Source organism: Camellia sinensis, chromosome 10 (assembly GCF_055761805.1).
Source record: "Camellia sinensis isolate YWXY chromosome 10, ASM5576180v1, whole genome shotgun sequence".
NCBI lineage: Eukaryota > Viridiplantae > Streptophyta > Magnoliopsida > Ericales > Theaceae > Camellia > Camellia sinensis.
Genome location: NC_138970.1, coordinates 19,464,124 through 19,477,101, shown reverse-complemented (window position 1 = coordinate 19,477,101; position 12,978 = coordinate 19,464,124). Strand labels below are relative to the sequence as shown.

Genomic DNA, 12,978 nt, shown 5'->3' with positions numbered 1-12,978 from the left:
TCCGAGTCAAAACAAAGAACATGTTAGCAATCAAACGTATGATCCAAGTCCATGTTAAATGGCTAATGCATCATAGGCAAAATGCAATCTAGAATAGGCTCGGCTAATCCTAGTGTAATACCCCTGTTCCGTAGTATGCCAATTGGTCCTTAAATTGAGTATGATTACGTGTTTACCATGATTTTATGTGCCATTATGTGAATATATGTGATTTTGAAGTTTTATCTGTTCACCGTAGGAATATCTGTTTGAATAATCAGCTTTGGAAATTTAATTGAGGGCCTCATCGGCCACAGAACCCGGAATTGATTACGCCATTGTGATTGGCATAATTTTTAGAGCCTACGGTGAAATTTAATTGAAAAATTGATTCGGGCCAGATTAAATTGAATTATTTAATGGCATTGTGCTCAAATTGTTTAATATCTTAATTGTGGCTAGTGGGACTTCTTGTGTTTGAGCACTACACTTCTCATTCTCTCATATACCTTCATTTTTGGCTGATCAAACTCTAAGAAAGGGGGGAGGTCGGCTGCTAGAGAGAGTGAGGGAGAGAGTTGTGTAATTTTTGGCCCAAGGTCACGAATTTGAAGTCCAACTCAAGAACTGACCATAGATTGAGCTTCTAGGTAAGTGATTGTTTATGAATTCATGAGTTTGAACTTGTGATTTTGTGAATTAAAGGTTAATTGGTGATCAAGAACAAGAGTTGTACTCTAGTTGATGGAATTGGAGTTAAAATGCACATGCATGTATAGAATCACCATGGTTTTGCATAATCAAGCATGTATTGGGATGAATATAGAAATATGAGTGTTAAATCCTACATGCAAGCATGTTTTTGTTGTGTTCCATGAGAATGAACACCATTTGCATTGATTGGAATAGAAATGGAGTCAAGAATTGACATGCATGCATGATTGATGAAGATATGAAACTTAAATGCATGAATTTAATGTATTGGAAGTAAGTTTGGTATAGTTTGGGTTTGCATGTGATTGATTCATGGGAATTGAGTTACAATATGTGGTAATTTGATGTCTATATCATGTTAGTACACATATATATGAAGTTTGAGCCGAAATCATGCATTTGGGGCCCTTGAATTCGATGTTGGAACTCAAGAACACAGTTCTGGGTTTTCCAGAATTTTGATGTTCGCTTGAGCGGGGTAATGGCCGCTCGAGCGGGAAAATCGTGCTCCCAGCATTTTGCAGAGTTGGATGTCCGCTCGAGCGGGACATATCACGCTCGAGCGTGGAATTTTGTAGACAGGCCTTCCGCTCGAGCGCCCTATTTAACGCTCGAGCGTAATTTTCATGCAACCAGTACTTTGGCAGGCCTTAAGGGTCCGCTCGAGCGGATAATCTGACGCTCGAGCGGGGACCCTATTTCCTGGAATTTTGTTTATGCGTTCTGTGTTTCGTTTCCCGTTCCCTTTCACTTGTAAGCACTCTTAGGCATATGTTAAACATTGTAAACGAGTTATTGAGATAAAAATAAAGCCTAAAGAGGAATATGTGAATTAAAGAACGGATTGAACTGTTAGTGACCCTTTTGTACTCATGAAATGTGTAGGGTCAAGCTCCAGGGCGCATCCACAAGCCGATCACTGTGAGTAATATCAATATTTGAAAGCTTGTCAAACATCCAATTGTTATTCCCCTATAAACTCTATAAGTTGTTAATTGGGATTGTGGACAAAAGTCTGACAGGAGTAAATGAATGGACCGAAGGTCGTTTTGATAGGAATAGACCGAAGGTCGTTTTGGTATAAATGGACCGAAGGTCGTTTTGATAGGAACGAATGGACCGAAGGTCGTTTTGATGTAAATGAATGGACCAAAGGTCGTTTTGACATGAATGAGTGGGCCAAAGGCCGTTTTGATATGAAAGAGTGGGCCAAAGGCCGTTTTGACATGAATGAGTGGGCCAAAGGCCGTTTTGATATGAAAGAGTGGGCCAAAGGCCGTTTTGATATGAAAGAGTGGGCCAAAGGCCGTTTTGATATGAAAGAGTGGGCCAAAGGCCGTTTTGACATGAAAGAATGGGCCAAAGGCCGTTTCGACATAAGTGAATGGGCCGAAGGCCGTTTCGCCATGAATGGAAATCTGAATGGGCCAAAGGCCAGAATGTCAGGACTATAGTTACTTGATTTGAATGTTGTATAGATATATACATATATATTCGCTAAATAGAATTATGAATTGGGCCCAAGGCCGTTTGGTGCATGTCGTTCTACGTATTGTTATATAACTGTCACGTCTGATATTATTCACTGGGCTATCGCTCACGCTCATTCATGTGTTTGTAGGTGAGCCAAGGGAAGTCCAAACCCAGCCCCAGTGAAGTCCGCTAGGAAAAATCCGAGTTTTGGGGAAGTCAGCCTTGCGTCTCACTCTTGAGACCTACCCTTGCCTTTTGCTATGTAATTATATCTTGTCTTGCCGGCAGGGACTTTATGTAAATATGTAATAGTCTGTCATAGGTTGACTTGTTTTGGATGATCCTGTTTGTAATGAATTTTGTGAAACTGTACTTTCGAACTGTGGGTTATTAACGTAACTGAATATGGTCTGTTGATGTACATATAAGCACGGCTCTATGGACAAAGTTTTTATTCATTGCTTCCGTTTGGCCCCTTTACTCTGACAACTTATGTCTGTTTTGGTCTGAGGCTGTAGGTAACCTCAGGATTACTGGCCGGTTATGTCCTTAACCCATAGGGGCGGGTTCGGGTCATGACACCTAGGATGGCATGTGAAATGCAACAAATAACATGTATTCAAGTTAGATTTGAAATACTATGCAGTTAGCATGATACGGCGAGCCCGGTGCATGCAATACTGATGAATGAATGCACGCATGCATAGCATAAGGTATGCTAAATTAAATATGCCCTAGTACTAACCATCAAAAGCAGGTAAGTAAAAGCGAGAAAGAAATGGGGGTTAGAAGACATGCACACACACCCACACTTATTACACATTCGCCCTCGCTCGGAGGGACCAAAAGAATAATACAAATTAATTAACCTACAAGCTAATTAATTATTACAGACCACTTAACTAGTTAAGAAAATTAACTAAGCTAAGAAAGCAATAAAACAGCCTCGGGAAGAGGGTCCAATGCATGTGTGCTCGGGTTTGCTCGGAAATCCGTCACCATGCACAAGCTGCCTCTGTTTACCCTGCTCTGCACTTTTGAAAATTGCACAAGTCCCAAGGAACACTCTCTGAACACTGTGGAGCATCACCAACCAAGGGAAAACATCACCGACCATGGTAGAAGGGTCATCGACCAAATATTCAGCTCTCGGCCACCAATGCATGGCCGGTCGGCACTGAATGTGGTCGATCGGCCATCTATGCCTGCAGAATCTTGTTTTGACAGCAGCAGAGGACAAGACAAGGCATGGCAATGCATTTTAAGCAAATGTTGCACCAACACCCTCCTTATCATGTTCATGACTCAAAGGAGGATGGTCCTCAACCCTCGGGCTACCAATCGCGCATTTCAATGCGTGATGGCCAAAGAGGCCAAGTTATGCATTTTAATGTCAAATGTAATGCACACAAACACATAAGGAAACCAACCTCAATCATGGTGATTCAAGAGGCAAGGCATGCGTGCCAAATGCAACCTAAGCATGTGAGCTAAGTATGCAATATGAGCATGAGGATAAGTAATATGAAGGTACAAGTATGTAACAAGTATGCAAGCTAACAAGCATGCAAATGATATGTGGCAACATATCAAGCGAACATGTGACAACATATTAAGTAACTACAAGGGGAATGCATGCCAAATGCAACACAACTTTAAGCATGCAACAACATGCCATGGGCTAAGTATGTGACAACATGCCCATGGGCCAAGTATGCGACAATATGCAAGGCAAATGTACACACAAGCATTCATGCACACAATGGTCCAAAACTTCAGCATGAGGGAGTAACTTTTAAGCCCAAAACAGTGGCTAATATGCTAAGCACATGAAGGCAAATGTACATACAAGCATGCATAGATACATGGTTCAAGACTTAAGCATAAAGAAGTAACTTTTAAGCACACTTAAAAGGGACAAACATGGGCATATGGCAAGCATACTAAGCTCTGAAAATCATGTTAAGGATGGTGCCAAACCAACTAAACAAGACAAACAAGGCATGCAACTATGTCCAAAACTCAAGGCAAGCCAAGGGGCTTAAACCATGGCTATATGAAGCAACACCCAAAGGGCCATAGGGACTCAAAACCACCCCAAGGCAGACCAAAACAAGGTCAAAGGCACACCTAGATGGCATCTAAATGGCCTAAGTCTAAAGGCATGCAAAAGGGTCCAAACATGGAGCATGAAACACCAACCTTTTAAAGCATTAAAGGAGCATCAAATGCAAACATACAAGCATGCCATAAGGACTGAAATGATGCTATAAGTGGTGCCAAACCACTGAAACAAGCTAAGTAATGCATGCTTGTAGACGTCCCCGAACGTCCCGGGAGGGTGAGTCCCGTTTTGTTCATATTGGGCTCACTACAGTTCGGACTCTCGAATTGTCACGGTTCTTAATCTGAACCAAAGAGTCCAAATCCGGGAAATCGTTTTGAGAAAAATAGATTTTTAGAAAAGAAGTGCCAAACATGGACTGCTTTGCTAGATACAGAGTCGCCACCTAAATATTTTATTTTTGGGAAAATTTAGGAAACCCTGACTCGTTGCCTAAGGCCACGTGTCCGTCATCACCAAAGTTGCCTCGGCTCGGGAACTTGGGTACGATTGGGAAAGGTCACTTCGTGAGCACCCCCGCTCGCCCGATCAAAGATCGGCCTCTACTAACCATGATATCTAGTTTTGAAAACATTATGCGTTCTTCTTCCGGTTATTAGCCTAGATTTACTATGTGATGCGTACAGCATACAAGTATAGACTGGGTCGTCTGAATTAGGACGAAACATTTCATGTTTGTTTGTTTGAAAATGGTTTGGTGATGCTACCCGCAAGTAGGCTAAGACATGAATTTTGCCACCCTCAAGTGGGCTTAGAAAATATGGTTTTGCCACTTCCAAGTGGGCTTAAAACTCGCATTCAATGCATTGTTCCAATTCAAATAACCCAACCTTCACCCACAGGCATTCAGGCAGTTATATCACAAAAGCAGCTAGCCTCATGGTAATTATGCTATCATGGCGACATTCACACACATGTGGCATGCTAAAGCATAAAAGCTTACCTAGTACTCCAAGTCAAAACAGAAACCAGTTAGTAATCATGTGCATGATCCTAGTTCATGTTTAAAATGGCTAATGCAACACATGCAAAGATGCAATCTAGACAGGCTCGGTTATTCTAAGATGGCATATGATGATACCACAGCTAACACATATTCAACTTGGAACTGAAATACAATGCAGTTAGTATGATACGCCGAACCCGGTGCATGCAATACAGATGGATGGATGCACGCATGCAAAGCATAAGGTATGCTAATTTAAATATGCCCTAATACTAACCATTGAAAGCTAGTAAATAAAAGGAAAGAAAAACGTGGGGTTGGAAGACATACACACACTCACACACACTTATTACACAATTGCCCTCACTTGGAGGGTCTAAATAAATATTACACAACCAAATGAATACTACTAAATTAATTATTACAGAACTTATAATTAATTAACAAATTAAATGCAGGAGGGTGGCCGCAGTCCTGCCTCGAAATGCGTGGATGATGCATGCTCGATCCGCCTTGCCCGAAAACCCGGTACCATGCCACTGTTGCCTCTGTTTACACTGCCTTGCTCCTCTGAAAATTATGAAAGTTTCCAGAACTGCTTTGAACTTCCTTTTGAGCACTGTGAAAGGTCACCGGCCAAAAGTAAAAGCCATCGGCCATCCATCGACCATGGATATTGATATCGGTCACAAATGTTTGGTCGATCGGCACTGTAGATGGCCGACCGGCCATATCTTCCTGCAGAAACCTGTTTTGACAGCAGCAGAGGACAGACAAGGCATGGCAATGCATTTTCAAAGCAATGTTTGCACCACCACCCTCCCTATCATGTTTAAGACTCAAGGAAGCATGGTACTTGACCCTCGGACCACCAATCACGCATTTCAATGCATGATGGCCCAAAGAAGCCAAAGTGTGCAATTTCAATATGGAATGAAATGTACAAAACAAATAATGGGCCCCAACCTCTATCATAATCAATTCAAGAGGCATGGGATGCATGCAATGCTATGCAACCTAAGTATGCAAGCTAAGCATGCAAATGTGCAATGTGTCAAACATGCAAAATGCAATGTAACAAACATGGAACAAGGCCAAATATGCAACAACATACAAGGCAAGCATGCAATAACATGCTAGGATGGTCTTGAACCGAAGTGGACAGCCCTCAAGTAGGCCCAAAATAGTGGCCAAAATGATGCAACAAAATCATGAAAACACACACACAAGCATGCATGCACAAGGGCCTAAACATGGAGCATAAGCCATCAATTCTTCAAAGCATGAAAGGGATGGAAAATACAAGTATGCAAACATGGAATATGGACTGAAATATGGTCTCCAATGATGCCAAATCATGAGAACAAGCCAAGTAAAGCATGCTAGTGACCTACACACCCAAAGCTAACAAGCTAGAATGCAAAGAGACCATACGAAACATGTTGAGCATGACCAAAGAAACTAAAAACAGAGCTAAAGCATACTAAAACATGCATAAAAGCTTCACAAAGCTTGGCCAAAATCAAGCTAGAACAAGGGTCAAAGCCTAAAGCATGTTAAAATAAATTCATGGCATTACAAGACAAGTATGCAAGGCATTCATGGTGTGTCTAAACCAAGTAAAAAAAGTGCTATATCATGGAAAAATAAGCACAAATAACACTTAAGACATGGCCAACATGAGTTTAAAAATGGTGCTCACACATGAGGCTAAAATGGCACTTTTTGAAGACAACAAGGAGAGGGGATGGCCCTCTCCTTCTTAGGACCTTAAACCACCATCCTCACCACTGAAATCCCTCAAGATTTCAGTGGTGAGGAGGCCCAAACAAGGTGGTCCCGGAGCTCACCAAAAATAGCACAAAATGGGGCCAAACAAGGCCTAAGAGGAGGTAAACAACCCCAAACACAAAAGTGACCTTAAACAACTATTTAAAGCACTCAAAAACAAGACTTTTTTCAGTTATAATTTAAGCTCAAAACAGCATGCAAGATAGGCTAAAAGTGTGTGCAAAAACGGAGGATTTAAGGCTTAGAAACTCACCCTTGAAGACCTTCTTCAAAACCAGCACTCCAGCAGATTTTTCTGAGTCAAAACCAAGTCTTGAGCGCCCACAAGACCCTCCAAGAACCTTAGATGAATGGTGGAGGTATGTGCTTAGGAGTTGGGGTGCAAAGGGGTCAAGAACCAAGCACTTTGGAGGCTTGGATGTAGAGATATCAAGAGAGATATATGTTTTTGTCTTGGACAAATTTCTTGGAACCCTTGCAATGGAAGATGAGCTCTTCTTTTATAGAGGAACAAGGGTGCAAGCTTCTCTTAGAAGCTTGGAGCAAAGGGGCCAAGCTTCTTGGAGAAGCTAGTCAAAGGGGTCAAGCTTCTCTTAGAAGCTTGGAGCAAAAGGGCCAAGCTTCATGGAGAAGCTAGGCAAAGGGGTCAAGCTTCTCTTAGAAGCTTGTAGCAAAAGGGCCAAGCTTCTTGGAGAAGCTAGACAAAGGTTCAAGCTTCTCTTAGAAAGCTTGGAGCAAAGGATTCAAGTTTCTTGGAGAAGCTAGAACAAAGGTTCAAGGAGTTCAAGCTTCCTTAAGAAGCTAAAACCAAGGGTTCAAAAGGTTCAAGCTTTCTCAAGAAGCTAAAACCAAGAGTTCAAAAGGTTCAAGCTTCCTCAAGAAGCTAGAACCAAGGGTTCAAAAGGTTCGAGCCTCCTCAAGAAGCTAGAACCAAGAGTTCAAAAGGTTCAAGCTTCCTCAAGAAGCTAGAACCAAGGGTTCAAAAGGTTCAAGCTTCCTCAAAAGCTAAAACCAAGGGTTCAAAAGGTTCAAACCCCCTCAAGAAAAGGTCTCGGCCAGAAAAAGTGGCCGATCGACCACTACTACAAAAACAGATAAAGATCACATTTTTTTTGTATGATGTATGCTATTTAATCACACCTTTTAAATTTTATTAAGTGTGATCTTTGGGAGTGTGATTAAAAATGGTCATTTTTAATCACACTTTTTAAGTGTGATTAATAACATTTAGATCACACATTTTAAGTGTGATTAAAAATATTTAGATCACAACTTTTAAGTGTGATTAAAAATATTTAGATCACACCTTTTAAGTGTGATCTTTGCAAATATGATTAAAAAGGGTCATTTTTAATCACTTTTTAAGTGTGATTAATAACATTTAGACCACACCTTTTAAGTGTGATCTTTGAAAGTGTGATTAAAAATGGTCATTTTTAATCACACTTTTTAAGTGTGATTAATAACATTTAGATCACATCTTTTAAGTGTAATTAATAACTAATAAAATCTGTAATAAAAAAAGGGTTCAACATATTTGAAAAATAATCAATATTATTTTTGTATGCACATTTGAAGAATGTAATACACACTATATACTATATTTTGAATCATAACCACATATTGAATAGAATAACGTCATATATTTCATAAATGAAAATTAAATATTCAAAAGTATATACAAAGGAATTAAAAAAAAAAATTAACTGTGCTTACATATATTAAAAAATGAAAAAACTTAAAAAATTAAGTTCTTTAATTCTTGGACCATATTTTGCATCTCTCCAAAAAATTTCTGACCTGAAAAATAAAAATACAAATTAATCCAGAAACCGCTGATACATATGAATAAACTAAAAAGTTAATTCAGCAAACCAAAATAGGAACATTAATCATTTCTGCTTGATCTTAATCCTTTTGGAAGTAACTTCCCTGTTAACAATTAGATGTCATAGCAGCTCAGTGTCAATGACATTGTAATTAAGAGGTCACTAATGAGCACAGTATTTAAAAATGATAAATCTCAATACAGCTTGCGTACGATCTTTTTGTGAATGTATATTATTATTACTGTTGAACCATAATTCTAAGTACCCATAAATAAATAAATAAAAACTCAAGAATTTACTCCGTTTTTTTTGGGGGGGGGGGAGAGTACATACATTGTAGTTACTATCACTAGCAGCAGCAGGTTTTGGAGAAGCAGAGGCTGCATTTATGAAAAGAATTCATCGGAGCTTCTAAATACACTCGCTTATTTTCTCTCTACACTCACTATATGCATTGTATATCTTGTATGTTACGAAGAAAAATTTGTGGATATAGGTGTAGAGATGAACATGGCAGGTGTGTGGTGGGTTTAGAAACTCCCAATTGCATCATTTAAAATGAGAATTATGTGTCTATATATGTTGTTTTATAGCATTATCCAAATGAAATTGTTTCTTTTGAAGTTGCAACATTTTTTCCATTTTGTTTTCCATAGCATTATTATTGTTTATATTTACAAGCTAAACCGAGGTCATATTATGGACACTTAAAATGAAAACTACAGCATAACAGACTACTACACAACATACAAACTCCAAGTCATTTTGAAGACATATACCTGTGGAATTGCACAAAATCAGAAAATTGAAGGATCTCGCAAAGCCGACATGTATGTCAGGCAATCCTCTACATGTATCAAAGCATTTGTGACCATGTCATTAAGGCATTCCACAGCTTTGGCCGAGTTTTCCTTGTATTTTAAGTCCTGAGGCACACAATACCAAAGGATATCAATCACAGGGAATGGGCCCAAACATAAAACGTTAGCAATATGACTTTCAAGGCTAAACCATAAGAGGCTTTGCCTCATGAGTAGACCAAGATATACGGTAGCAAAATTCGATAGGACTAAAGCTTAATGATCAATTTCATGAAAGAGACAAACCTCAAGTTTGTTAACATATTTACTCCAAATCTGGTGAGGCCAAAACATGCGTGACTTTGGTATCTCGTTTATATCCTCCAAATAGTCCTGAATAATGTTTGTTTTCTGTGTTTGATTACATGAAATAGATATAATTGAGAATCAGGCATCCAAATATGAAAGAAGACATAGGATGAAAAGCAATACTCGCTATGCATGTCAAAAGAAAAACCTGAAGAAATAAACCCATTGAATTGGAGAGAGAATCTAATGCCAAATCTTCAGACCCAGAGGCATGGAAAAGCTTTGATAACCTTAACCCAACCAGTCCTACGTAGTGACAATATTCATCATAGTCATCAATTGTTTCTACCTGCAAGATATGTATGAGTAGTCCTAGTCAGGGACACACATTGAATGTATTTAACTCGTACTCGTTCACAATTTGTAGAAAACCTCTAATTTATTTTTAGTTCTTGAGTTCCTGCAACCTATTGAATGATAGGATAACCAGATAATATAGAAACTATAATGTACTTATCATTATCTTGCAGGAGATTCATTACAAACCTCCTTGCATATAAACTTTGTCATTCCTACACCCATTCTCATAGTAATGTCCTCAATTGCCTCCTGATAACTGCAGAATAGTTAAAGTGTCGTGAGTAATCTCTCAAACACACAGGTCAGATGCCCAACATTATTCCTGTGAAGTCCTCTGAAGTTAAAACCAAGAAAAAGTTCCCACAATCTCAACTTATGTATGCAGAACTGAAAGAGACAAAGCTCAAATATAAATGTAAATATAAACAAAAATAGCATAGTAGTATTTGTACGAAGCATGGCCGTGTTTTTAGTTTTTGTATATTTTATACAATATACCTGAAAGCTGCCTCAGATGATGGATTTGAAATAATACAATAAAATTCCTTTGTAAATGAGTTAATACAAAAATAAATAAATAAATGAAAAAGTATAGAATTCCTAAACAACACGGTGGTAATTTATTCATGATAGTTGATGAAACTTTTTATCGCGATAGATAAATGAACTACTAACTAAACACATGGAAATTAAGTAATTTAGTGGCCTATAATCAATGAAGTGACAAGGCAGAAACTTACTATCAGCAGGCGCTGTTGACAAGAAGTTTGCAATATGTGCTACTGAAGCGTCTAAACCTTCGAAATCATCAGGACTATCTTCTGAAATTTCTCTGACATCAAACCCTAATACGAAACCACAAAAGCACTTTAGATAATTGTATAAGTATCTTAGCATTGGAAGAAAACCTAAAAACCTATCTTAAGTACCCCGAGTTCAAAATAACATAGTTGTGATCTCCACAGCCCTTGCGTCATCACTGAGTTGCTTTTCTCCAAAACTCCAAGCCTAACACACATTCTCTAATCCACCCATGGGTTGCAAAAATATCCAACCAAACAAAAATGCTGACTTCAAATTACAAACACATCTAACGCATGGTTTATGCTCATGTTATGAGCAGCACACTTAACTTTCCTAACGAATGTATCAAAAAAAATCTAGACCAAACACAACAGATCAACATATAATTAATTGCAAAACCCCCAAAATACTTTTATATATTATCTCTGAAACCGTGAGACCATCTGTAGTATGTGTTTCTAATCCATGATGAAATTACTCAGAGTTTCCCAAACAGTCTTGCTCATTACCCTCCTCTGCTAAAAAATTATAAGCACAAAAAATATAGACCAAGCACACTTGCCCAACAGATAAATTAATTGTAAACACCCAAATAGTCTCATACATTGTCACTCTGAGATCATGAGACCGTCTATAGTATGAGCTATCTAATCCATGACAAAATTACTAAAAACAGATCAGTTTTTAAAAACAAACAAATCTGTAAAATCTTAAACCAAACCATTTATATAATTCATGCAAGGGGGTTCAATCATCTAATAAAACAATATTGACTATCTGCCTCACTCCCACAACAAAGAAAGGGTAACAAATAGTTCCCAAATAATACTTGGGCCAAATTAGACATATAGATCATGTACCAAAGTCAATGATTCATCACAAACAAAAGTTTCTAATCCATAGCAAGGAGGGGGGGACCTTGGCGGCGCGGGTGAGGCGATCGCCGCTTTCGCCGACGGAGATGTTGAGGACGAGTTTCTAGACTTTGATCTCTCTCATTGGGTTCGAGAGCTTCTTCTCCGAAGCCTATAACATATATATATATATATATATATATATATATAGAGAGAGAGAGAGAGAGAGAGAGAGAGAGAGAGAGAGACCATTGCGAATGCGGAGGAGGAGCAGAGAGGTGAAGAAAGCGGCAACAGGAGTGGATTTAAGGGTGGATGGAGATGAAGGAAGAAGTTCCTAGGGTTTCGTTAAAAATGACGATAATGCCCTGTCAATGCTCTTATCTAATAATCCCGTATTGAGTTGGTAGGGAAGGGTAAAATGGGTAATTCATAAAGTTAAAAATGAAAAACGAAAAAGATATATAAGTAATGTTAAAGATCATAAATAAATAAATAATAAACACGAAGATAATTATAAAAAATTCTCCACTTTCATATTACACATATATTAAAACATTTATAAACTGAAAAGAGCATTGACTTTGGTACCACCTTTATTTAGATAGTTATAAATATATTTTTCCTTCACAGCATTTTTAAAACTTTTATTATCAAAAAAATTATCAAACAAGTTTTTATGATAATTTTTAAAATTTTTATAAATATAAATTGGAAACTGAAAATGAAATGGTTAGGGTCTGTTTGGTAACGTTTACGTTTTCAGTTTATATTTACAAAAATTTTATAAACTAATTTTCGTTTATTTTTTGTTTTTTTTTAGAAAAACATAAACTACAAACGCGTTTGGTAATTGACAAAATGTTTAAAAAAAATTAAAAATACAAAAAAGAGTGAGAAATGACAAGTGGTAACAAGTGGCGGCAGAAAACGGTGGTAGAAAGTGGTGACGGTGGGTTGTGGGTAGCGGGTGGTGGTGGGTGGTGGCGAGTGG

General features: G+C 38.3%; 1 protein-coding gene across 1 annotated transcript; it reads right to left on the bottom strand.

The window, feature by feature from the left end:
* Positions 1-8,524: 8,524 nt before the first annotated feature.
* LOC145800992 (squalene synthase 2-like) lies at positions 8,525-12,590 on the bottom strand. Its single transcript, XM_082890948.1, has 7 exons — positions 12,234-12,590; positions 11,067-12,156; positions 10,513-10,582; positions 10,175-10,315; positions 9,964-10,068; positions 9,637-9,783; positions 8,525-8,828 (listed from the first exon to the last, which is right to left on the bottom strand). The coding sequence occupies exons 3-6, from the start codon at positions 10,552-10,554 to the stop codon at positions 9,655-9,657; spliced, it is 417 nt and encodes a 138-aa protein (XP_082747074.1). The 5' UTR covers positions 10,555-10,582; positions 11,067-12,156; positions 12,234-12,590; the 3' UTR covers positions 8,525-8,828; positions 9,637-9,654.
* Positions 12,591-12,978: the final 388 nt, after the last annotated feature.